Here is a 24,177-nt window from a genome sequence, read left to right on the forward strand (position 1 = left end):
CATTAGGCATTCCTGGTCATAACACACGTAGGTGTGGTCGGCTCTAGAACTTCAGAACAATTACTGGGTTGACATTTTTCATTTCTTGGAGAATGGATGACAGTCAAACCAGTGTCCGCATAACCTGATGGCCCGTTAGGCAAAATACCACAGAACATACCCATAGCTTTCGTCACCTAATGACCATGAGAGGATGTTCCTCATTCTGGAAGCCAACGGAGGTGGTAAAGTTATACCTTCATCATTCGTTATTCTCACGATTGATTATCACATCATCAACAGAGGAATGCTTCTGAAATCGGTCACAGAAAAAGTGAATACTTCACGGAACCTATCCCAGATCACTCCATAAGCCGCGTCCGACATAGAAAACCGGATGGTCAAATGATCGTCCCTGGTGCCTCTGATTTTCGGTTCTCTGTTCTGTAATCTACGTGGTTCCGCATCACAGACATACACCCACTGTTGCAGTGAGGGATTACCAATGCCGAGAAACACATCCTAGTTCATAAACTGGTTTAAACAAGACTTGAAATATGGTACGTAAACAGCCTTTTTTCGCAAACCTAGGATTCCTCATCACATACCTCGTTACGGCCTCTCACACCTCCAAGAATCACAATTCCCTCTTTTAAAAGTCCAGAGATATGTCCTTACATCATATTCCGCCTCTTTTTGAGCATCCACAGCTTTTAAACACTGTTTACGACCTATGAGCTTATTGGACGGATTCTTCGGCAAATCGAATGTACTGGTAATTCATACTATCCGAGTCATACTAGCCGAGCGTAACGCGCTCCATGGATCTGTCAGTACGAATTTACTCGACTGGCTGATCTCTGCTGCACTGACTGTCTGAGATAATTGAACTATGGTGTTTGCTGCCAGTGTCCCATCTGCGCTACACTTGTGATAAAGGTAACAATCAGTAACATGAATTGTGATTCGACTCACAATCAAATGAGCCAAAATGTCTCGAATTGTGGGATGTAAGTTTCGTGCATTCAAATCCAAGCGCTTGATAACCGTGAGTTGTTTGGACCTAAGCCTAATCCACATTGTAAAGAGCAAAGGGATAAGTAGTTTATCACTTACCTAAATAATAAGGCCGTGCGCGAGAGTTCTGAATGATTTAAATCCAGACCATGTTGCATTCACGTCATGATCAATGAAAGGTCTGAGTCATAAATCCCGAAAATTTGAAAGCCTTCTTTCAAAAACGCTGTTTGCCTTCCAACACAAAAATTATATATCATGTCGTCTGAAAATTTAACCCAGTTTCATCCATATCGTTCACATTACTTGGTAAAAAGTCCACCAAAAAAACCTGCATTCGTTCCTCCCGGTTGTTTACTGTGTCGGCGAATACTTCACTCGCTTCACCACAGAACATTCAATCTTGTTACAGTGAAATCTGAAGTTCACGAGATGGCTGTAGTGGCTGTGAGCTTTATATATATCCCATATGGGTTTTCCCCATTTTCTTGTTGCGACGTGACCGAAATTGTAGGTTTTTTGGCTTAAACATAGATAGCAAGTGACTACATTTAGGCTGCTATATCTACTGAATCGTACGGTTACGATTGTTGCCTCCCGTGGAGCTACACTTTTCAATTCCTTCAGAAGTACCTACCGGTTCTGCAGTTCGATAACTTGAAGCCGTTTTCTGATGTCTCGAAATGGTGAACCATCTTTATTCGAGAAATACACTCATTTGCAAATCAATTCGGTTTTCATGGGAGACTGAATTGAATCTCTCGTTTATGATGTCCTCCAACTGAATGTGTTGCACACAGGCCGCCTCATGATTCACTTGGCACGATATTCGAGATATCGCAGTATATTTTCAAGTAGAACATAAGGCAACCTTATGAGTAGTTTCCTTTACGAGAATATACTGCGATATCTCGAATATCGTGCCAAGTGAATCATGAGGCGGCCTGTGTGCAACACATTCAGTTGGAGGACATCATAAACGAGAGATTCAATTGAGTTTCCCGTGAAAACCGAATTGATTTGCAAATGAGTGTATTTCTCGAAAACAGTGCAATTTGGGTTCAATTATGTCATAAGGTTGACGGAAACGCGGGGACCGCGCCTACCTGATGAGCCCCAAGAAGGGCGAAACCGGTCGTGGGCTGTCGAAGAGTTTTCAGCAACCTTGTGAGTAGTTTCCTTTGTGAACCACCTTTGTTCGTTCGAATGCTCTTACCATTCACATAGAAAACGGCCTTACCTTGATGAGACATTAGGGTGCCGAAAACGCTTTAACAGCCCACAACCGCTTTCACCCCTTTTGGGACTGATCAGATAGACGGGGCTTCCAAGTTTTCACCAACTTTATGTCTTACTCAAGGCTCTATTCCCTTTCTTCCGCGCGTGCAGTGACCAGCAGAAGTGAAACTGGTGATTATTACTTCAGTCATTATGGTCACTTCTAAAAGAGTGATTGTGCATCAGCAGGCTTTGTTGCACTGCGAGTGTAGTTTTGTGTATTACTTTGTGGTGATTGTTTTCGACTGCGCTTTGTATATCGGTGACAAGATAACTACACATCCTATTGCAACACGTAATAATAGGAAAACATTTAACACCCCTTTGAGAACACGTCGATATCGGTGGATGATGTGTCAATAGTGTTCCAGATTTTGACCATTTTCAGAAGGGTTTTCACTGGTTTATCTAGACTAATAGGAACGAACTACGGCATTGTAATAGCCATTCCTGGAAGGCATGCTAGGAAGCCGAGGAGCCAGACTACTCTATGACTCTGGTAAGTTTATTTTCAAAGAATAATTTCCTTGAGGTGAATGGCTCTCTTGAGTACTTCTAAGTCGATATAACTCTTTACTAACTTTAATAAATTTACTGTTGGTTTTGTGACCGCTAGCTTTACCATTTTACTGAATCACTGTTGAAAAATTGTTGCACCTTCCGGTTCTCTTCTCTTTAGAGAGAGGGTAATTGTTTACTGCGTTGCTACACTACACAGAGGTGTGATTCGATCGACTTGTTTTTTCGTCACGTGACTAATATGTTTCGAATTCCAGAAGCCCATGTGCACCACCCAACTTTGTCCATCTGTCTTTCATGAGATTAGCAAGCGTATTTATCATTTCCCTAATTTTTACTGCACTTGGTAACATTTATTTGTCTCACCTAAGCTGACTTATAGTTCAGTTGTTACAATTGCATTTAAGGGTGATCCAGGTAGCCGAGGTGCTGCTGGTGAACCAGGGGCAACAGGACCTCCTGGACCAAGGGGGCCGATTGGTGAAGAAGGCGAACGTGGAGACGTTGGCGAACCAGGAGAATACGGAGAAGTGGGAGAGCCTGGTCTACCGGGTGAGGGCGTTTTGGCGGAACTAGGCAAACCAGGTCATCAAGGTCTGCAGGGATTTCCCGGCGATGTTGGAGAAACCGGTGACGAAGGTGCTCCAGGTACTTGCTTCTTCTGCTTGCTGACTTCAGGAAAACAGCATCTTGTTTAAGGCTGATGCATGTTTGGTGGCGTTTCCAGAAGGAGATGCGCTTAGGGATGTTTAGGCATGCACTGTAAGCCGTTCAAATACTTTCGTTCCTTATCTCACAAAGCAACCAATTAGGCGAGTTTTAGCAGCGTTCTCTTGCATTTAGTGAGCAATATAAATCACTATTTGCTACTGCCTTATTACTCTTTACCACTATTTCTGTCTAGCTCAAAATTTAATCGGTGCAACCATTTGGTTTGAAGGTTCGTTGCAAAATAATTAATTACCCAACGCTACGACTAATAGTCAACCTGGGGATTGGTTTAGTCCCGCTTCGATTCACTTATTTTGGCAGTGGTGCAAGACGGAGAATAGATGAATGGCGATCAAATAAACGAAAATAATTTGGTGTTCATGGATTTATGATGTGCGTGCATCTTTCGTTCCGTCTGACTGACCCGTGTAACACCGTTTCGTGTTGCAAAACAAGCAGAAAAACCTTAAGTAGTTGAGCTTCTGCTGCGGTTTGGGCAATAGACGGGGGACTGAAAACCAAAAAATTACCTCTGCATTAATTGACCGCGAAAACCAGTCAACGGGAGTTTATAAGGCCTCTCCTTCGTTTGTACCAATTTGAAAACTGCCGTTTCGGCCCACAAAAATTGACCAAGCGTTGAGTTTGCTGCCTAAACTATATGTGAAGTTTTTCCTAAACATCAGGCTAGGGTATTCGCACATGTCACAGGGTTTTGGTGTGACCGTTTTAATGATCTCTCAGGCCATTCTTATGCATTGGATTGGTTTCGTACGAGCACTGAAAACCATTTTCCCGTTTGTACAACAGGTCTAGATGGACCCGAAGGTCCCCCGGGTGATACTGGCCCACCAGGATTGGAAGGGCCTCAGGGTGAGCAAGGACCGGAAGGACCAGCAGGACCCGAAGGAGAACCAGGTATGCCAGATCACTGTTTTTACTGTTACCAGCTTAGGTTGTATAAACGACTGTTTCTTTGTTAGCTAAGCCTGGCCATTTGGTTACAAACGGCTCGTCATCTATCGAGCTGACATTATCAGTGCGTAGTAGATGGGCATTGCGTCAGTTGGGTATTCACATCTGTGCACCTCTGAACAACGACGCGGTAACAACGTACTACGCACGGATAACTTCAGCTCGGGTAGTAACAAAGAGTTCGTAACCATTAAACCTATAAACGTGGGCTTGCAAACATTATCGCCGTTACAACCATGTTCTTACATTAACCAGTCGGTTGAAAGTGCTACAACCCGGGACGAAATTTGGTTGAATTCGTGATCCAAATGAGGTGCGTCTTTGGCGGAAAAGTTGTTTTTCGCAGCAGAGCAAGAGCCACAAATGGTGGAGTATTTTCCAAAGAAGGTACTCTCCTGCTGTTTCCTCCTTATTCACAGTACTCAGTAGTATAGTACGTATCTCACCAGTCTCCAGGCCGATTCAAATTGGCAGCCCTTCCACTCGTGGTCGAGGGCCACGAGCGGTGGAATCTACCGTAATTTGTCTCTCAGTCACATCACATGGTCATGTGTCGACTGGCTCCTCGTGTGGAATAAAGTGAAAAAAAAACGTTCGTGACAAAACTATTTGTCCATCGGTTTATGGTATCGTAAAATAACCTTACGTAAAAAACGACCTCCTGCTCAGTCTGATAAACAATGCACGCCTGAAAAATTCGCCAAATGGTACTAGGAAATGATTCAGATAGATTTCAGTGGTAACCAACACTTCATCCATGCAACGAGACCAGTGCATATAAAGCTCAACAGTTTTTGGGTATCAAGGAGCTTCTCATTTCTTCAATTTATATGCTGATAACACGGTTTGACGGTAGAAACGCGGCGATATGTTTGCTTCCGCGAACTCTTACTGTGACACTACGCAAATCAATGACTGCCAACCGTTTCGTTGTTCCTCATGTGCAGTTTATAGCCCGCAGGCTGAATCAGCTAGAACAACATTAAAGTATATGCCTTAATGCTGACCAACAGAGCAAAGACTATACCCAGACTATACTGTACACATTGAACACATGCTATTATGATATCATGCACGACTGTGTTTGAGCTTACTTTTACTCGAAGGCAAAATAAAACATGCATAGTTGACCCAAAAATTCTATTATGTGCTTCTAGGCCTAATGGGTCCACAAGGTCAGGATGGAGAGCAAGGGCCCAAAGGTGAACCAGGTCCGATAGGAGAGCGCGGAATACGGGGTGAACGTGGTGAAACTGGACCTCCAGCTGAACAGTGTTTACCTGGTCGAAAAGGTGAACGAGGACGAATGGGTGCTGTGGGAGAGAAAGGACAACCCGGAGAACGTGGTAATCCAGGTAAACAACACCCGTCTTTCAGTTATGTCAAAATGAAATTGGATTTGATACCGAAAGTCACTTAACAGGTAACCGTTTGGTGGTGAGGGTTTCGACGAAGGACTCTGTTTTAAATCAATCAAGTACTGAGTTTTCCCAAGTACGCATACAATTATTTCTTTCTTTCAAGGTGTGGACGGATCTTTGGGACCAAAAGGGCTACCCGGACCCGCGGGAATTGGTCCATCTGGTGAACCAGGAGACGTCGGCTTCCTTGGGGAACCCGGTTTTGAAGGTCAGTTTTTTGCTGTTTATTCGGCTCTTATTAGAAATCATCACCAGGATAAGAACGACGCACAGCACACATCTGAACTAGACAGATAACTGTTGCGTGTGCTCAGCTGAAGTTCACGTTTCAGTCATCACGGGTTGACCAATGAGCCATCTTATCACAATTACAATAAGCTACCGAAGGAGATGTGAGCACGAAAAGAGGAACTTGCTCCGCCCTAGAGACAGCCGTTCTTTAAGGGATGTCAGGAGTTAGGAATAAGTAAACCACGATGTAGGGACTTTTAGAAGTTTTCATCCTTGACTGGCGTCGAGACTTCGCGTGGTACGTACGATGCATATCGCCATGTATTCCCGGGACTTGCCTGCTCTCAAATATAAGCTGGGAATTTCTCGACGAGTTGAATGAAGTTGTGTCCGTTCTGTTATTTGGCTCGTTTCCTTCTGTAGTGTGTCCTTAAGCGAATTGTTTTTTACTTTCAAGCCGCTCCCACTACCAAAACCATTGTGAACCAGTGAAATCACGCATTGGCTCTCCCAAATGCGGGTCTCACTCGTGACGTGAATGAACAGCAATATACGGCTTGCTTCCGGTTGCTCTGAACAATGTGGATGACGCTTCTATGGGTAACTGAATAGTTTATGAGGGGTACTTCTCTATGGACGGAAAATCCCAAAATAGCTTCAGGATGCTCAACACTAACTCATTTGAGGATTGAGCTGTCTTTGCCTGTCAGGAGACTACCCTATCGATAATAGCGTGCCAAGAAATTGAATTCGATTAAAGTGAAGGAATGTTGTTCTCCAGGACCTAAAAAGCAAGAGCTAATCCAAACAGGAATTAGATGGTTCTGGTGTTAGCCACAAGCCTAGATCATCTTTAGATTTGCAATTATTCGTGATAAAGGTCCCGTACTGGAAGCTATTAAACACAGTAACGCTGAACAGTAAGCAGTTGCCTCAATCCTCGGTTGTATGCCACTTCAATTAGAGGTGAGTCGTATTCAAAAGACAACATGGAGAAATGTTTGTCCTATATCCGAAGAAGTAAAGTTGTGTCCAGGCAGTTTGTAAATTCTATGGGAAACATCGATTTTAACATCGTTTTTCTTATAAGTAACAGGGAATCCTATCTTCCTACTGATGATGATGCTAAGTAACCCCCATGTGTTTGACGGTGACTTAATGTGACTACCTGATCACGGGCTGAAATATAGCGAAATCATGTAAAAGTATAATTCGTGAGAATCTTTGTGGTAACAGTATTTTTCTCACCTTAGTTCTCGGTCTGAGCCTGCCAAGCTAGCGTTCACGTCAAAAACAATCACCAAAGGTACAGAAGGTATATTAACGCCCAAAACGAAGTCAGGAACACTTGTACAGGGCTTCATATATATAGAGAGAGAGTAGGCGGCAATAACTTTCTGGAAATTCTGACGCGTTCTGGATGTGGCATTGGAAACTGGCATTCGGCCAATACTGAGTCATAATTGGCTGTTGGGTCTAGACTTTCGACCACTCAGATCCCGGCTTGATGCCGAACCGGCAAGCGTCCCGAATTTTTGGTCAATCTTGAGTGGGATGGACTTCTCAGCCGTAGCGGCACCTGACTGCGATCGGTAAAGAGGGATCCGTCTGAAGTTCGGCTTAACAATCTTACACGACCGTCGTAGAACAGTCCACATCAATGTGAAATGACAACTGGTTTGTGTAAGTAAACCTTTTGTGGTCAGCAGTGAACTCATAGTTTTGTGCTTACAAACGTTTGGTGAAGAAACACGAATAAGTATAATAATGTGTGTTGAGTTGTTCACAATGTTCACAAACGCATGAAACGCCCTAAATTAGAACAACCGGTTATCTAAATTTTGTATGACTGTTCTTTCTCCTGGATCAGAGCTGCTGTTATTATAAATCTTTCCCTTAGGTTTGCCTGGAGAGAGAGGACCCCCTGGTATTCCAGGTGAAATCGCCATCGACGGTGAACCTGGTGAAAAAGGTGAACGTGGGGCAACTGGTGAGCCTGGTGATCAAGGTCTAACAGGTCCCCCTGGAGATTCCGGTCCAGATGGGGCCAAGGGAGAGGTTGGACCAGAAGGTAGCATAGGACCAGATGGCGAGCCTGGTATGGATGGCGTAGATGGTGAGAAAGGTGACGAAGGGCCACCCGGTGAACCTGGCATCGAGGGATTGAAAGGAGAACAGGGTGAAGTCGGGGATCCTGGCCCAATCGGATTACCAGGGCAGTCCGTGCAAGGAGAGAAAGGAGAAGCTAATCTAATGGGTGATCCTGGGGAACCGGGCGAAATCGGTGATCCTGGCCCAGATGGAGAAGTTGGTGAAGAGGGAGATATTGGTGAAAAAGGGCATAAAGGTGAACCAGGCCTAACAGAAGGCGCTAGAGGTGAGGAAGGCGATGTTGGCGAGGAAGGAGATATTGGTGAGGTTGGTCCTAAAGGCTCTGTTGGTGAACCCGGCCCTCCAGGTGTGCAGGGTCCTTTAGGTGAACCTGGACAAACTAACTACACATCTGTGCTTTTTGCACGTCATTACCAAGCTCCGGACGTGATGGATCCTGAGTGCCCAGATGGAACAAGCAAGGTCTTTACTGGCTACAGTTATGTGATGGGCGGTGGAGTCGATGATCTGGTCAGCATGGATTTGGGTGAGTTGATTGTTCCAACCGGTGCAATAGAGAGGTCACTCACTTACACCCCTTCCAATCAATCTGTTTTATAGTTTTCTTCGGGCTAAATCAGCCAAGTGATCATACCCGGGTTGTGGTTTATTTATGGATGCCTAGTGTACAAGTGTAAGTAGTATGTAGGAAAACCTAGTGGTCATAGTGGTATTCCCAGCCGATGATAAACTAAGGCTGCTGCGCTCCATCACAATTTTGGACAATCGAGGAGAAATAAAATGAATTGGTGTCTCTTGTGTTGTACAAAGCCCTGGTGTCTTTGGTGCCATCCACCTTTTGGGATTGGATCCCCAAGACCCCCACACGCTTGGCTGAAGACGTTATAAGAAATGGCAGCTAGTAGATGTCAGAGAGATGTTGGTGCTGTCAACTCCTCTCTTTCTTTCTGATTAATTACTTGGAGGTGTAGTCGCCCCAGGATGCCTGCAATTGGCCACAATTAGGTCCCCCCCTCTTCTCTTCTTTTTATCTTCTCTTCACTTTCAGGGTTTATACATGATCAAACAAACTTTGTGGTTGTAGAGCAGTGAAGCATTAGTGCTAGCAGTGCTATTGCTGTCTCTGGTGATGACCTGGCGGAAAAATATCAGTCTACAGTCCTCGAATGCATCTTCCCGGATGTACCTTCAAAGTAATCGAACACAAATTCACTAGAGTTATCCTATGGGAATTTTCACTTCGGTTTCCCAAGTTCGTATTCACTTATAAGTGTCAAACTATGAGTGAAATCCATTCGGAATTGTGCTGGACGATGGGCGGCGACTTTATGCTGTGCAAAATATGATCACGTATCAACGCCGTTTACCATTAGAAATCTTACAGAATTGGGTGGGAATACACCAGATCTATTAGGTAAATTAATTACATATAAATTCGTCGCGGCTGAGGAATCTAAACATTTGGGTCGTGCGGGCCAAAGTTGCTTTATCCGATATATTTTAGCCCAGAAAATAGCTCACTTCCGTTGTCACTTCAAGTTGCCTTTTTCCTATCTTTTAGGCACACCCAGTTCATGTCTGGTTCGGTTCAGCTCACTTCCGCTTACTCAGTGCGAGCGCGATTCAATGTGCCAGATAAATATGCGTCACGAACGTTCTTATTGGTTAGCAACCTCTGTCCCGCGTTCGGAAAAGCCCCTTCCAGTGAATGAGACAGCAGATCGTATTGCCCGTTGTGTCGTTTGTGAAGCGCCTACCCACGTGTTTGCCTTCCATAGTCAGGCGGATACCTTGGAGCCGTGTCCAAATACGTGGAAGGAATTATGGAATGGTGTCAGTCTGATTCTGGTAAGTTTTTTTTACGAACCCTGGACTGTTTTTATCATTCTAGGCTTTCAAGTATGCGGTTCTCCTCAATATTGGTTATCCAGAGCTTTCCCAAACAGTTTGACCAATTGATGCTTTCACTTTCAACTCAAGGTGAACCGATTACTTTGAAATTCATTTAACTCCACTGAATACAGAAAGCAGAAGAGAGGTCCATAAATGCACACAGATCGAGAATTTTCCGTAAAATCCGCTCAGGCCAAAGTGCTTGTAGACGAAATAACGCTCGCAGACTTGAATATGGCTCATTCTACTGAAACGTCTCATTGGTTCCGAGGTTTGTAGCATTTCCAGGCCTACAAGAGTGGGAAGCGAAGGTGTGTATCTTCAACCTGGGCAAAGTTTGAACTTGGTACCAAATACTTTTATCGTTTCCCCGATGGCTCGGGCTTGTGTATTTTTTTGGTGGAACTGGAACCAGCACTCCAAATTTCCAGGTCGAAATTGTGACAAATGCTCACACGATTCCCGCATATACTGTAGACACTCATAAACAGCTTCTTGCCAGTTCCATATAAACTTTTCTAACACTTCCTTTAGCTTATACGTTGCTGGTTGTTAATATACATGTTAGAAGAGATGAACTGTGAAATCGCCTTCCGCACGTCACACTCAGTGCATTCCTGTTATGAGAAGACCTAGCCGAATCGTTTCGTTATTTCCTGTTCAACTTGGACACTATTTCGTTGGTCCAATGCAGGTGGCTTGTACACTTGCATCCGTACCTTGGTTAAGTAAATGCGAATCAATGTATTATCCCCACATAAGTGACACATGGACCGACATTCAAATGAAGATATGAGGCCTCTTGTTTAGAGCTCCCTATCTATTTATAACTATTTTAGATTGTGGCCGGGCTGCTAAGTACGTCTTATGGTTTACAAACGGCCACTCACTACAGGCAGTTTATACCGCCAAGTAGGTTTTGTGTTTCCCAGCCAATGGCAGTGCGTCTCAGCTAGAGTCATCCCATCCTTTGCCTATTTCCCATTTCGATTCCAGCATACATCCGGTAAACACGGCGGTGGGCAGCAGCTCTCCTCTCCGGGAAGCTGCATGGAACAGTTCCGATACTCCCCAGTGATCGAATGCAACAATAACGCGGGGACATGCCACTATTGGTCCGATGCTAAGGTTTACTACCTTCGGGCTTTGGACCACAGTAAGACGCAGTTTGAAAAGCCACAAGGATTCACAATGAAGGCTGCCGAGGGACCAGTCATCAGCAATGTCAGCAAGTGCCGCGTTTGTATGAAAATACCGACGTAGCCTCCTATTTCGATCCACACAGAAGACTGCCACATTGAAATTTCATCGTAAAAGAGTCAACAAATGTCTTATCAGCTTCAAATGAAGTTAATTCCAATCAAACTTGAAATTATGCTTGAAATCTATTTTAATCTTTTAATAATTTGCAACTCATCCATCAAAAGCGCAGAAAGGCGTGCGCTACTCGCCGCATACACCCAAGCTTTCTGTAAAGTATGGTGCGGTACGTAGTCACCGTAACAAATTATGGATATTCCTGCCTAGATTTCTGTGAATAACTTGTCGCACACTAGGATTTTACGTATGCAAGAGTTCAATGGGCTACTTCACATGCATACTTTTAGGGTTTTTCATATTTTTACTGCGATAAACTTCCCTTTCCATGCTATCTAGTTTATTTTTCTTTTTTTTCTGATCCACAAACGTACTGAAACAAACCAATGATATTTGAATACTAGACTTCACTTTTCTTTCTGTTTGTTTGCTGCGATAATTGTGCTTTTTCTCTCATTTAAAAGTACTTTTGTGGTGCTGTGCTTGGGTACGATCACACCAGAAGACTAGGGCGCTAAACATGGTGCTTGGATCGCCACTAGCCAGTTGAAATTGGAATAAAATCGCCGTTGGTGTTAACAGTTTGATTTTCAGTTTGATTTTACTGAATTAAAAACTATTGGTCTTTGATCACGTTAAAATTGAAACAATTAAGGTCAGCCGGGGCAAATCTAGCCTGGAAATATGGTCGGATCAGGAGACCTGCCTCGTTAGATATAATGACATGAAAGAAAGCAACGCACCCCTGAGTCAGGCATCCCCGGAGGTGAAGCCTGATCTTCCGAAGGAGATCAATACATCTCCGATGTCTATTTTTGATTTAGACGAGAGACGGAAGACCAGTATATGGACCCAAGACCTCTATTCTCAAAAGTGCTTCAGCAAACTGACTTCAACAGTTAGTAGGGGTTAGTTTATTTTTATGCCTTTAGATTACTAAATACGACTGCACTGGGGTGGTGTGATCAAACCTTCTCAAAACATGCGTCTGGTGTCATTAGGTTATCTACCTAAGAAAAGTCCGTTTGAGACCAAGCGATCTAACAAAATGCAGTTGGTTCATCTATCAAACTTTTACCCCTCTAGAGGGTAAAACTGTTAGTTTTTGAGAATCCTCAGTCGAGCTTTCGCGTTTCCTAGGTAGTTTAGAATGAAATGCCTGGGATCATTTAAGTGACACTTCGTCTACCTTGTAGCTAATGGCACCAGTAAACGCGGACCCGTCCTGTTTCATGCTGTCTGTTAGTTCCTCTGTCGATGGATCAGTATTGGCGTTCTGGCATTAAGTAAGCCACTACTACTACCCTAATCCAAGTCAGAAAAACGAAAGTTGAAATGAAGAGAATTAGGGAGAAAGTCCTTGTCTGGTTTCCATCCTGAGAGGACTCCAATCTAACTGCTCACCACTCCTCTGCAGTCTTGATGCCTGCGCGATTCCAAGTTCTCCACAAAGTGGCCGGTGGACATTGTCACGCAGTGGTCCTGAATATTACCGAACTGAGTCATGCCCCGTTTACCTACGGACTGCGGCACGGTACATTGTACATACTCATAAACAGATAACTCGCGGGTCGCTTTCCGGTTAGCGCAACGCTCGTAGACCCCAATATGACTAAAGAGTGGTTTACCATTGTACATTAAACAGATAACTCGCGGGTCGCTTTCCGGTTAGCGCAACGCTCGTAGACCCCAATATGACTAAAGAGTGGTTTACTGTTCTGTTCATTTCATTTGAACTAAGATTCACAGAGTAAACTCACTGTTTCTGACGATCAAGAAAGTAGCTTGGCGTTTAGAAAATACACTAGCAGTGAGAGAGAACAATTTCGGTTACCATCACTGTGCAAGTGTAGATGTGTCCAAAGGTCACGGTGCACCAGTGGGCTCATGCTTTGCTTCGTTTTCAGATATGTGGACAGCGTGAGCCTTGAAATCACTGCAGTCTTGGTCAACCAGGGTCAACCAAGCTATACACTCCAAAGCATGACGCATGCGTACCTTGTTTACCACCGGAATACCAATTGAAAATTCGCATGTACAGTTAGCTGACTACGGCAACCTCCCGTGTTTTTCAGATGCGTTTGAATTTTAAGGCCTTACCCCTCAACCCACATCATTTTCCACCTTTCAGCCCATACCTCACTGGTCTTTCTGAAGTTCAATTTTAATGAAGCCGCGGAAAGGGGCTCCTAGCCCGTTTGGATCGGGGATGGGACCCACTCCTGTAACTACGTGGATCATGTAGATTGCTCGGCTTATCAGTTACATACTTATGAATTATAGATCATTCATACTTTTCATTTCACTTCTGCTTCTATCTGGTACAGTCAGGGAAACTACAGCGGTAAGTATAAATCATGTGCTATTCAAATTTTGCGCGCTTTCTTTTCATACTGACACTCATTTTCCCTCTTTCTCCTTCCAGCAATTCCGACGTGATCTTAACTGTTCAGAACGATGTGACTACAATATGTGTCGGTGTTTAGGCCAGCTGGGGCCTATGGTAAGAAATCCCTTGTTTTTGCCCACACTCAATGAAAACCGTGTTACTTCTCTCTTTTCAAGGTTGCACTGGATGAGTAGAGTTGCCTGGTTTTGATTAAGAGCTGTACGATATTCCAACATGTTCGAATGTCACTACATTTGTTCGAGGACACGCTTGGAAAGTGAACTTTATAGCGTCAAGAAAATTATCACGAGCTGGGAATTCGGTATATTGTTTTAGATCCACCGACGGACTATCCCACCATTAGAAAAGCTAATTTAGAGTCCGGCGTTTAGCTATTCACATATTTACTGGACAGCAGCTGACAACAGCGCACTCAGGACGGGCTTTTCTGTACAGCTCTTGATATCTTCCTCGTAGAATGGTGCCCTCAGAGGTACGGTCTAATCTGAGTGCAATGATAGGAGTGTGGCAAGAAGTTCCTGGTGATTCTAGTGCTGAACTTGCACACATCCTTAATTCATTAATATTGAAGCAAACCAGAGAAAAGTCATGAGTTTTCCTTGAATGCATTGGCTTTCAGGATACTCTTTTTGAGAATGTATAGCGACCCAGGGTGATACGTGATCATTTTGCCTCTAACGATTGGTTTATTGCGGTCCAAAGGCATCGAGGTCAATCAGCTATTAACTTGTATGGTAAAGATAGCATATTTCACGTGCAACACATGGTTTCAGCAATTCCCATATTTAACACTGATTTCTAGGTTGATAATTTCACGGTTATTTTTATTTTCAGTATTCTGATGAAATCAGAACGCGTATAACTCTTTTTAAAGCAAAGTTTGAGGCCCACTGCGTGAAACGAAGAAACAGAGCTCGAACCGATTCTCGTCTAAGCACGCACAGTTTGCGACGCTGGTTGGCCATTTAGGGTGACTGGCTAGTCACCACTGCATTTCGATCACGCTTTGCCCGGTCTTGAGGCACTCGGAGAAGTCCACCGGGTTTGACACGACCGAGAGTAGATGGTCACAAAAGTGCAAAGTTTGAGTCGCTTCCGGTGACCGTCTAGTGCGGCTTCGTGTTGCCACACCGTCGTTCCCACCACCACGGCAGTGGAAGCACTGCAAACACTTATGCCGACACTCTCACTCCCGGTTGATAAGGCAGTGAGCACCGGATGACTCAAGGCTAGATGAATCGCCGATTTCAATTTCGGTCTCCTTCCTGTCAGACTAATTGGACTAAACGTCATTGCCTGACAAAGCTCAAAATTCTATCAAGGCTGAGGATTCTGTGTTCGGTGATGTTGTAAGCCTTAAGTTACGACGGGTGCCCGCATGTTGGATGGCGGATATTAGAACGTTTTAGTCTACTGACACTTTCCCTAGCTCACAAAACAAGTGGGTTCAGGAAAATATGGTGGAGGAATGAGTATTGCTCCGGGGTGGGTAGTTATACAGGAAGTCTTAGTTATAGTCCTTGGGTTGGTGGATATTCGGAGTAAATTTCCCCCGTGACTAAGATTCATGGAACTTGATGGTGAACGAATAGATCCGATTATGGATAAAGGCGATTGAATTGTAGGGTCGTTTATCGGATCTCAGTACGGAATACCCCAAGGTTACCCGTTGCTGTTTTCCAGATGTCATCCTACAGTCAGGCACATGGGTCCGTACAATCCAAGCTCTTTTGAAGTTGACTGGAAGGAACTGTATATCACGTGTCTTTTAATAAGCAGCTATGATGCTAACTCACCATCGCCGTCGTACACAGGCTTAGCTCAATAGTCTCAAGTGGTGACCCTGCTTTCTGAGTAGTCACTTGGCCGCCCATGGAATCCAAATAAGCCTAATATGCATTTTGGTGTTCTCCGAGGGAGGACTGTTAGCTTGGTAGCCACAGTCTGGTATTAAAGACCGGAGTTCGAATGTCAATTCAGAAAAGCGCATCAAACCCATAACGCTTTCCGGAACAGGAAAAATGAAGATGACCATGTCCAGGTTTATGGTCCACACAACGAATTTTCTTCAAGAATATCGGAGAGTGTCTCCTGGGTTGTCTGTTATGAGACATTAGCGTTGAATACCCGAATAAGTTTTGATTCCCTGGTGTGCTTTTAACGGTTAGCCCGTCCACAACTGCTAGACCGTTTTTGTCGTATCTAACCCAGTTTATGAATTCCGAATATTCCCATTTATCATAAGAACACAGATGGGTTGACGAACATGTTTCCGGCGAGGTCTTTTCAAGTCACACAATTGCAGTATTTAACATATTTGAATGAGTATGGTGTAAATGGACAGGAAATCGAGTGAGACGACATTGGCTACCTATCAAGGAACAATTAGTTCAGGTCACCAATAGGATGACTTGAGCTACTCAGTACCGCGGGTGCTGTAGTTGTGTGTTCAGCACAAGTTGCATGTGTGAGGGGAGTTGAGTTGGACCATGGTATGTACAACACACGAACAAAGCGTTTTTGTCGACAAAGGATCGGGTAGCGATGTCGTATGGCGATGTCGCATCGATAGCGAATTACTCCAATGGATTACTTGCTCCAGAGAATGAAGCATTTCTAGACTCCGTCTTCACCCTCCTTGCTCACATAATGTCTCCCTGGGAAACAGGCAAATGTGGCAACTCTTTTCTCTTGAGGATATGTATGTAGAAAATCTAACGTGATAAACAGTAGTGCGTGCATAGTGCGCGCAAGTAGATAGTTTGGTGTTATTTCAGAGAAGATGACACGAAATTGGCTGGGTAACTTGGACCATGAGCATCTAGTTAGATGGTGGTGCAATGGGCTGTGAGAACCTTCAATGAGATGGTCCAATGAGACACACTTGTGGTGAGTACATTAGAAAGATAAGTTTGCAACAGAGTTAACAGAGCGCAAAATAACGAATAGACTGTCGCTACATTTGCGAATAGTCGATTCACCTGAATCCAGCCATGCTAGGTTCTGTCATGATCATTGGATGAATAGGACGTCCCATCTTGTTTTACCTTCCTTAATCCCACTGGTGTAACTGAATTAAACTACCGAATTCCAGGGCGAAACGGGACCCCGAGGATTTCCCGGACCAATAGGACCAAAAGGGTATCCAGGAGAACCCGGGCCTCCAGGTTTCAAAGGACAGAAGGGCGATCCAGGGAAGGACGGTCCAGACGGGCCAGTTGGTGACAGAGTAAGTTTTGAAAATGACCACTAAATCCGTCAAAATTCCCCACTGTACTCTCTTCATTTGATGCCCTCATTGTAGGTGTGCTTATGTGGGAAAGAGCATTTGTTTCTACATTTACATATCATTTTTCTGCACCTAACTATCCAAATGTGTGATGCACATCACTTTTTAAGGATCCATCTTAGAGTAAAACGCAACTTCAGCAGAAGCACCTGAGCAGCTGACTGCAGTCAGCAGCGTAGCAAAGTGAGCAGTAATGGTCTGCTGGCTTCTTCAGTTTTCTTATTTCACATCGAGGTGAACCTCAGTCTTCCTACAGTCCTTTACAGAAATGAGACTGTCACCAATATTCTCGACCCCGAAAAAGAAACGATATTCTTGAGATATTGTCTATTTGCTTTCTGGAACTCATTGAGGAGGAGGGCCATATGAAGCTGGTTCCGGATATGATATTATGCTTAACCAAATAGTAAGTCATTAAATACTAGTTATTTTTGTAAGCCAAGAGATGCACTTGCTGGAGACACAAGCAATGAGATACCCATACTCACCATTCGAGCGTAAACCGTGTGTAAAAAACGTGTGGAACCAGTGACGAGCAAAGGATGCATGATGGCCGGTAGTTGAAAAATCTTTTTGACCCAGTAAGGCAAGTTGAAAAGCGATGTGAAGTCATCCTTATCATGAATTTCTATGTATAAAGTCTTGTTCTTCAAGAATTGCTTATGGGAGGATGGTAGTGTAATTATTTGTAGTTTTTTTTGTTGAGAAATTCGATAGTAAGACGACCGAATTTCTCGGTACGTTAAACAAATAGTATATTACCAAGTTGCATCTGTCACTGACGTGGGGAGTCAAGTCCCCAAGTGACGTAACTCGTTTTGTTCTGGAGGTTTGTTTTTGCTTACTTGGGGTTTCCCATGGTTTATTTTTTGCTTTCTGAAGTCGATTCCTCTCGGAGATCTTGAATATTCGAGAAACCGCCGTGATCGAAAGGATACTGTCTGTCTGTTTTTTTCATACCCGAAAATCCAAAGTCTGTTTATTCTTGACTTGTTTCTTCTTGATGAGGGTGACACTATATGAGGTGATTTGGCTATCGAAGGACCTCACGAATTCTCGGTCGTTCACCTGGAAATTCCACCAAAGACACGTCAGAAATCCAAGTTCTTTATCGCTGTTGTCGAACTTTTGTAAACCGCCGCTAGTAAATAGTCGTTGGTAGCATCTTTTTACTGTCATTGCTATTTATCATCGATCACCTTTCCTTCACCACTCATGAAGGTCTGACTCACTAACTAGTGCTTGTTTAAACTGGCTGCACTCGTCTTTACCCGCCAGTTTCACCGTATTTTAATTACTGATGGGCTGCTGGTAATTTGACTGATACAATGCTGTCGCTATTCACGATGTTCTAACCGACGCTGCTGCCAATTCCCGATGGACGCTCAAAGCATGCTTTCTAACACATGCCTTATTCGAGGTCTTCTAGTCTATCCTTAAAATCTTCCATAGCCCGTTTCCCTTTTCCGGCTGAATTAGAACTATGCAAGTAAATCCACCAGTGATGTCGATGAGGCTTGCTGTTGTTTCATTGTAGTTTACTGCCAATCGCTTATAACTTACTTCTGACAAACGACTCTGTTGTATTGGCATACTTCCAACAGTGTTTTTCATTAGCTGAGCTAGAATGCAGGGCGATAACTTTAACGGTTCTCCAGTCTATCGGTCAAGGTGTACAATATTTTTTGCATGGGAATACTGAATTTCTTACTTTGGTGTAACCTGATAACAGTGTACTAAGAATAACCGGGTGCGATGAGATAACCGGCCGTTAGTTCAGCTTACGGAGGTAAACAAACCGTGGGAACCAATTTTAGAATTGGAATCGATTCAACCAGTGGAAATGAGGAAGGTGGCCCTGACTTTACGTAGAACACATTTAACGATAAGGTGTTATATCTGCTGATTCGCCAATCTGCGGTATCTGCTGCTGACCCGCTCCAGGGCTTAGCGCCCGAAAAAAGACTCACAGAAGGGGACGCACCAGCTATAGTCCGGACAACCGAGTGCGAGAGCGTGTGTGCAAGTGCAAAAGTACAGCGGTCCCAAGCGATTTATTGGATGGACACTGAACCTGGTCCAATGCTGACGCACACGGTCTGGCTTTGGCACAAGGCTGCGATGCGCTGCATATTGAGGAGGCGTTGTATGACCTTGATCAACGCCGATTCTCAATGCCTGGGTTTGATACAGGGCTTTAAAGCGCTGCATATTGAGGGGGCGTTGTCTGTCTGGTCAACATCTAGCGGAGCTGATAGTCTCGGTAGATTTCGGGTACACACTGGTTGATTTCAGGAAGCTGACCTTCCTGATATAAGGGTACGAGATTCGGTTTCTTAGGCTGGCGAGTCCGTTTACTTAACGTGATCGGGGAAGAAGACGGAGTCTATGCAATATGGTTGCCACATAAAGTCAGGGTAAATTATAAGGTTTTATTGTATGATTCTTGAGTCTGGCCTCCATGACCCCGGGAAATAAGCTCCACCAACACGATGGATTCTTGTGAGGTTTATTCTGTTTTCCTCTCCTGCAACAATAACCATATTACCGATAGGAGTAATAACAGAGATTTTGTTCTGAAGGACCCTGAAATTTACAGGTTTTTTTTGCAGTGCTTTTAATTTGATTCTACACATCGTCTGAAAACGCCGTCCTTTTTCAATATTTAACAGGGTATACCGGGAGATTTTGGCCCTCCTGGACTTCACGGAGAACACGTAAGTCTCTTTTCTGTCTGTTGATGTCCACGGAACCATCCGCAGATAGCGAGTTTTGTAGTATTCATGCAAATGATTAGCTGGTGTCACTGTGACAGCTTGGTCTTGAAAATGAATGACTGAATTAACTGTCTTTCTGATATATACATGAACATAAATGAACCTTATTTCTCAAAAATGACCAGAGGGAAAATGTGTAGTGTATCCGGAAGACATGATCGCAAAAGGTTTCAGTCAATAACCATGTATCTAGAAATGTTACTTTTTAAGATTGGTGTGGACCACGTTGCGAGTTTCATTAGTGAATTTGCCAGCGAGGAATGTGGCTCAGAAATTCATATACTCAGGTATGGTGGCTCCGTCTTGTGTTGCGCATAATGGGACTAGGCGTCGTATTTGTAAGCCGAACGGATTGTGGAGCCGCCTGCAAAAACGTGCTAGCCACCAACCGAGTGGAATCAGCTCCACCACACTCTGTGACACTCGTTATTACCAGAAGTCCACCGAGCTGTCATTCCAACACCCGGTGAGAGGAATCGCTCAAGACTTCGAGACCGAACTCTGGTTCCAGAGCTCAGCTGTCTCTGCTCTACAAGAAGCCAGAGATAACTTATCTCTCCAGGTTGAGGGCTAGATTGCTTACTTATGTTTGGCAGAGAGGCTGATAGATTTCACTGTGAACTAAACCCGTCAGTTTTCTTACAGGCTGCTCCTATCCATCTCATCTTCCTGGTTTATGGGACTTGAATTTTAGTCCACATGCTTGTGTAAGTTTGAAATTCGATTTATTTGTTATATCACGGGACAGTGTAACAACTGTGCCGCCGATTGCAACATTATCTAATATACGGTGGTGCTGAAAAGGCGATGACCACCAGAGTCAGTATGCTCTAATTCATCATCATCATCATTGTCAGCTGTGATAACCGCGTACTCTTCGTACAGTGGTTGCAGCTGCCGCAGTTTCGTTCACCGATGAATTGGGGGGGGGGTAGGTAGCTGCGCATTGGAGGCGGGAGCTGATAAATTGGTGCATAAATCCAGCATTGTCAGTGGGTTGTCAAGTGGAGGGATTGGGTAGGGAGTTATGCATTGAAGCCAATAGTTTGGATGCATGAACGCCATTGAAAGCGCGACTGGGCCATGTCTGACGATATCTCTAGCCACTGATGTGGCCCGTCTTGAGGTCCCCATCCAGGAAAACGGCAATGACCAGCGCGGCTGAGTTTGCTGGTAATGGCCTTCACACTTCGCTGTTTGTTTGACCGCCTCTGGCTTGCTTCACATTCAGTCTTGCCTGTAAACTGGACACATATATTGACATACAAAACTTATTCCGCGTAAGATGCGACTGGCAAATTGGAAGTTCTGATGCTAACGCGGAGTTACAGTGTGTTTGATTCACTTGTCATTGCTTCTTTTCTATCAAGGGCGTTGGTGGTGAACCTGGTGACAAAGGAGCTAAGGGACTTGCAGGATGTCCGGGACAAAAGGTGAGTACAATCGATAAATTTCAAATTTACCTAGGATTTTTATGCTTCCCTAGTTTTGAATGATGGTTACCAAAAGAAATTACACTCAAAGAGAATGGAGGTTCGAGGCGAATGATGCCCGATGAACGCATTCCCTCCTTGAAGATGCAGACATTTAAGTTTAGAGCAAAGAAGATTCAAGTGTAGAACTATGTATATGTATCGGCCCCAGAACTTAGTTCTGGGGCTGTCTTCGGTTGAGCCACGTTCCTAAGTCACTAGGTTTACCTTTTGTCATCATATAGGTTGATTTGATCAAGATTTGGATTTGGGCTTTCAGAACTACTTTTAAACAGTAGCCTCATTTTTTCACACTTGATTTCGAAGTTCGGTTACAGGGAACAGTGCCAATGGGTTCAGACAAAATAATAAAAGCGTTGCTCATTTTTGTTAGGCGATGATCAGTCGTTATGATATCCTGACGCATGCGTTTTTCTCTGAATCTTCTTTGCTACAGGGAGATTCTGGAGCCCCAGGTGATCCAGGATTATCTGGAGCCCCTGGGGAACGAGGTCCGCCTGGTGATGATGGTCCAAGAGGCGATCCTGGTGATCCCGGCCCTGCAGTCGTTGGACAACCAGTGGGTTTCACTGTCTTCTAGCACCACCTATGTCTCTCTAAACTTACCTTGGGAAAGACTTAGCCTATTCAGATCATGTGTTGAAATTTTTACCACTGTCAGAAAGAAAGCGGTGAAGCAGATAGAGTGGTCGTACACACTTACCATTACCCAGTCTATGCTATGTAACTATGGAGTATATATGTAGGTGAGAAATCTAAATATATTTACTGCATAATGCCACGTATTTGGTGGTTAATCCAGATGGATTGTACGCACATTAAATGCCACCCATATATGATCAAGACCAAACGCCTACTTGCCTAAAGAAGGTGTTTAACCAGGAAATCGTGATGACCCTGTTCTGCGTACTTCGCGACTGCTGAAATCTCACACGTAGTGTAACTAAACAGTCCGTGATAGTGAGTCAATTGGACTCACTCACTCTCAGACTCTCGTCTGAGATATCCTAATTAGAGATAACCACGAATAGTTATTGTTCGATATGTTTGGTAGTGAAGAACGGGTAAGTATCAAGGACAGTAGCGGAGTAAGTTGTGAATGGTGAATGAAGTGGTAACACAATGAGAAGTCTGATCGTTTCCCGGCCAGTAGTGAAGAAGCTGAGTCAATATGGAACTTCAACTTGACCACATGGGAGTTACGTAGATAAACGTGGTTCTCACACACTTCAGGAAACTGTGCTGTACTGTACTGGAGACTAATTCATCATTGGATGGATATATCACACCACTCATAGGGTAACTGAAGAAGAACATAAAGAGAGATTCAGCTGAGATTCAGGTATCTCCTATGAAAAGTGAATTGGTGTGCAAATGAGTGCGTATTTTGCTTATTCATCATGTTTTGAATTTCCAGGGTTCACGAGGTGACCAAGGTTTTCCCGGACCAAAAGTGAGTTTTATGAAATTTTGTTCATCTTATTCTAAATTCCTCAACGTTAGCTGTCTTTGTGTGTTTGTCACTCGGTTACAATAACGTAAGCGGCTCCTTAATCCATCAGGGCTGTACAGACGGTGCCAATTCACACGAAAGCATGATACTGTGATCACTGATTAGAGAGTATTCTCAATATTTTGGAGGCTTGAGAAACCAGGATGGCGTAGTTTCTTCACAAGAGAGAGATAAAGAGAGTTCACCAGAATCTTGATCAGAAATCTAAAGTTAATGGATCATACACCAATGAGTACAAGTGTCAGAGGCCTGTCCGACAGAATAAAAACATTGTTTGGTGCGTTGAATTTACCGAAGCTCTGCCGACTAATTTTTCTGTAATGAGGACAAATGTAAGAAGAAAATATACACTTTTTTGCAACAGTGTAACAATTTCATGAATACCAAAAGATTGTTCAGTGTACGGAAAGTTTAAATTCAGAACGAAGCGAGTGAAATCACAGTATTCAGACAGATAGTTTACCAAAAGGACGAGAACGACAGTCCGCTTCTAGCTTGATTATGAGTGATGACCTAGCAATCAATTTCAGGTTTACGTCCGTGGTTCTTAGGCAAGTAAGCAACACAATATGGGGCAACGCCATACCTATTGAGAGAAATAAATTAAGAAGGACGGAGGAAAGTTCGCCTCTTGATGGTCTGTTGCGTAATTTACAACAAGGAAATGTTCAGGGTCACTAGGTAAATGTCAAGTCGTACATAAACGGGATATGTTCGTGGTTTGTTGACCGGCAAGCTGGTTTTCGATATCCGTAAGGCTTATTTTTGCACACAAGAGTGGCATTTGGTAGCACGAAGAAGCTGAGTTTGTCCGAATTCCGAGTGATTTGCTGGATATGGAACTCCGAAAGGCCTCAGTTAGAATGGGAGTATGTATCCAATCCATCAAATTTATGGCATTTCTACGGCAGCACGGCTTTTGAATTACACGGTTTACACTTATCCGGCATTTTGTTCGGATTCTGACGAACAACTGCTTTTGTTTCACGACCAGTGTGTAATTGCTTCTGTGGTGTTCAGACGAATATACTTAACAACCAGCTTAAGGGATGAGACTCCGTGATCCAGATTCGTGGACGAAGATGTGACCTCTGGCAATACAGTCTTCCGATCCGTAGGTTTCATGGTAAAACTAAAGCTGCATAGAGTGAGCGTGCATTGTCAAATGTTTTCTTTAAAGTCTGTAGTTAAGATGCGAATGTATATTAAAAGGAGAGGTGAAAATGTGTAAAAGTATCCGCT

At 43.8% G+C, this 24,177-nt stretch overlaps 2 protein-coding genes across 2 annotated transcripts in view; one reads left to right on the forward strand and one right to left on the reverse strand.

The window, feature by feature from the left end:
* Positions 1 to 24,177, forward strand: part of T265_02612 (hypothetical protein) — a gene marked incomplete at both ends in the record, with an annotated part of 96,161 nt that overhangs the window by 37,513 nt on the left and 34,471 nt on the right. Inside the window, 13 exons of the mRNA XM_009166910.1 lie at positions 3,201 to 3,441; positions 4,315 to 4,422; positions 5,637 to 5,834; positions 6,004 to 6,108; positions 8,032 to 8,769; positions 9,805 to 10,091; positions 13,699 to 13,797; positions 13,879 to 13,956; positions 16,958 to 17,092; positions 19,825 to 19,869; positions 21,300 to 21,362; positions 21,859 to 21,981; positions 22,840 to 22,875. Coding sequence (XP_009165174.1) covers positions 3,201 to 3,441; positions 4,315 to 4,422; positions 5,637 to 5,834; positions 6,004 to 6,108; positions 8,032 to 8,769; positions 9,805 to 10,091; positions 13,699 to 13,797; positions 13,879 to 13,956; positions 16,958 to 17,092; positions 19,825 to 19,869; positions 21,300 to 21,362; positions 21,859 to 21,981; positions 22,840 to 22,875 — 2,256 coding nt within the window. The remainder of the gene's footprint in view (positions 1 to 3,200; positions 3,442 to 4,314; positions 4,423 to 5,636; positions 5,835 to 6,003; positions 6,109 to 8,031; positions 8,770 to 9,804; positions 10,092 to 13,698; positions 13,798 to 13,878; positions 13,957 to 16,957; positions 17,093 to 19,824; positions 19,870 to 21,299; positions 21,363 to 21,858; positions 21,982 to 22,839; positions 22,876 to 24,177) is intronic.
* T265_02611 (hypothetical protein) lies at positions 3,170 to 7,573 on the reverse strand (the record flags this gene model as incomplete). Its single annotated transcript, XM_009166909.1, has 2 exons — positions 3,170 to 3,365; positions 7,380 to 7,573. 2 exons carry the CDS (start codon positions 7,571 to 7,573, stop codon positions 3,170 to 3,172), a joined length of 390 nt encoding a protein of 129 aa, XP_009165173.1.

Source organism: Opisthorchis viverrini (genome assembly GCF_000715545.1).
Source record: "Opisthorchis viverrini unplaced genomic scaffold opera_v5_33, whole genome shotgun sequence".
Classification (NCBI taxonomy): domain Eukaryota; kingdom Metazoa; phylum Platyhelminthes; class Trematoda; order Opisthorchiida; family Opisthorchiidae; genus Opisthorchis; species Opisthorchis viverrini.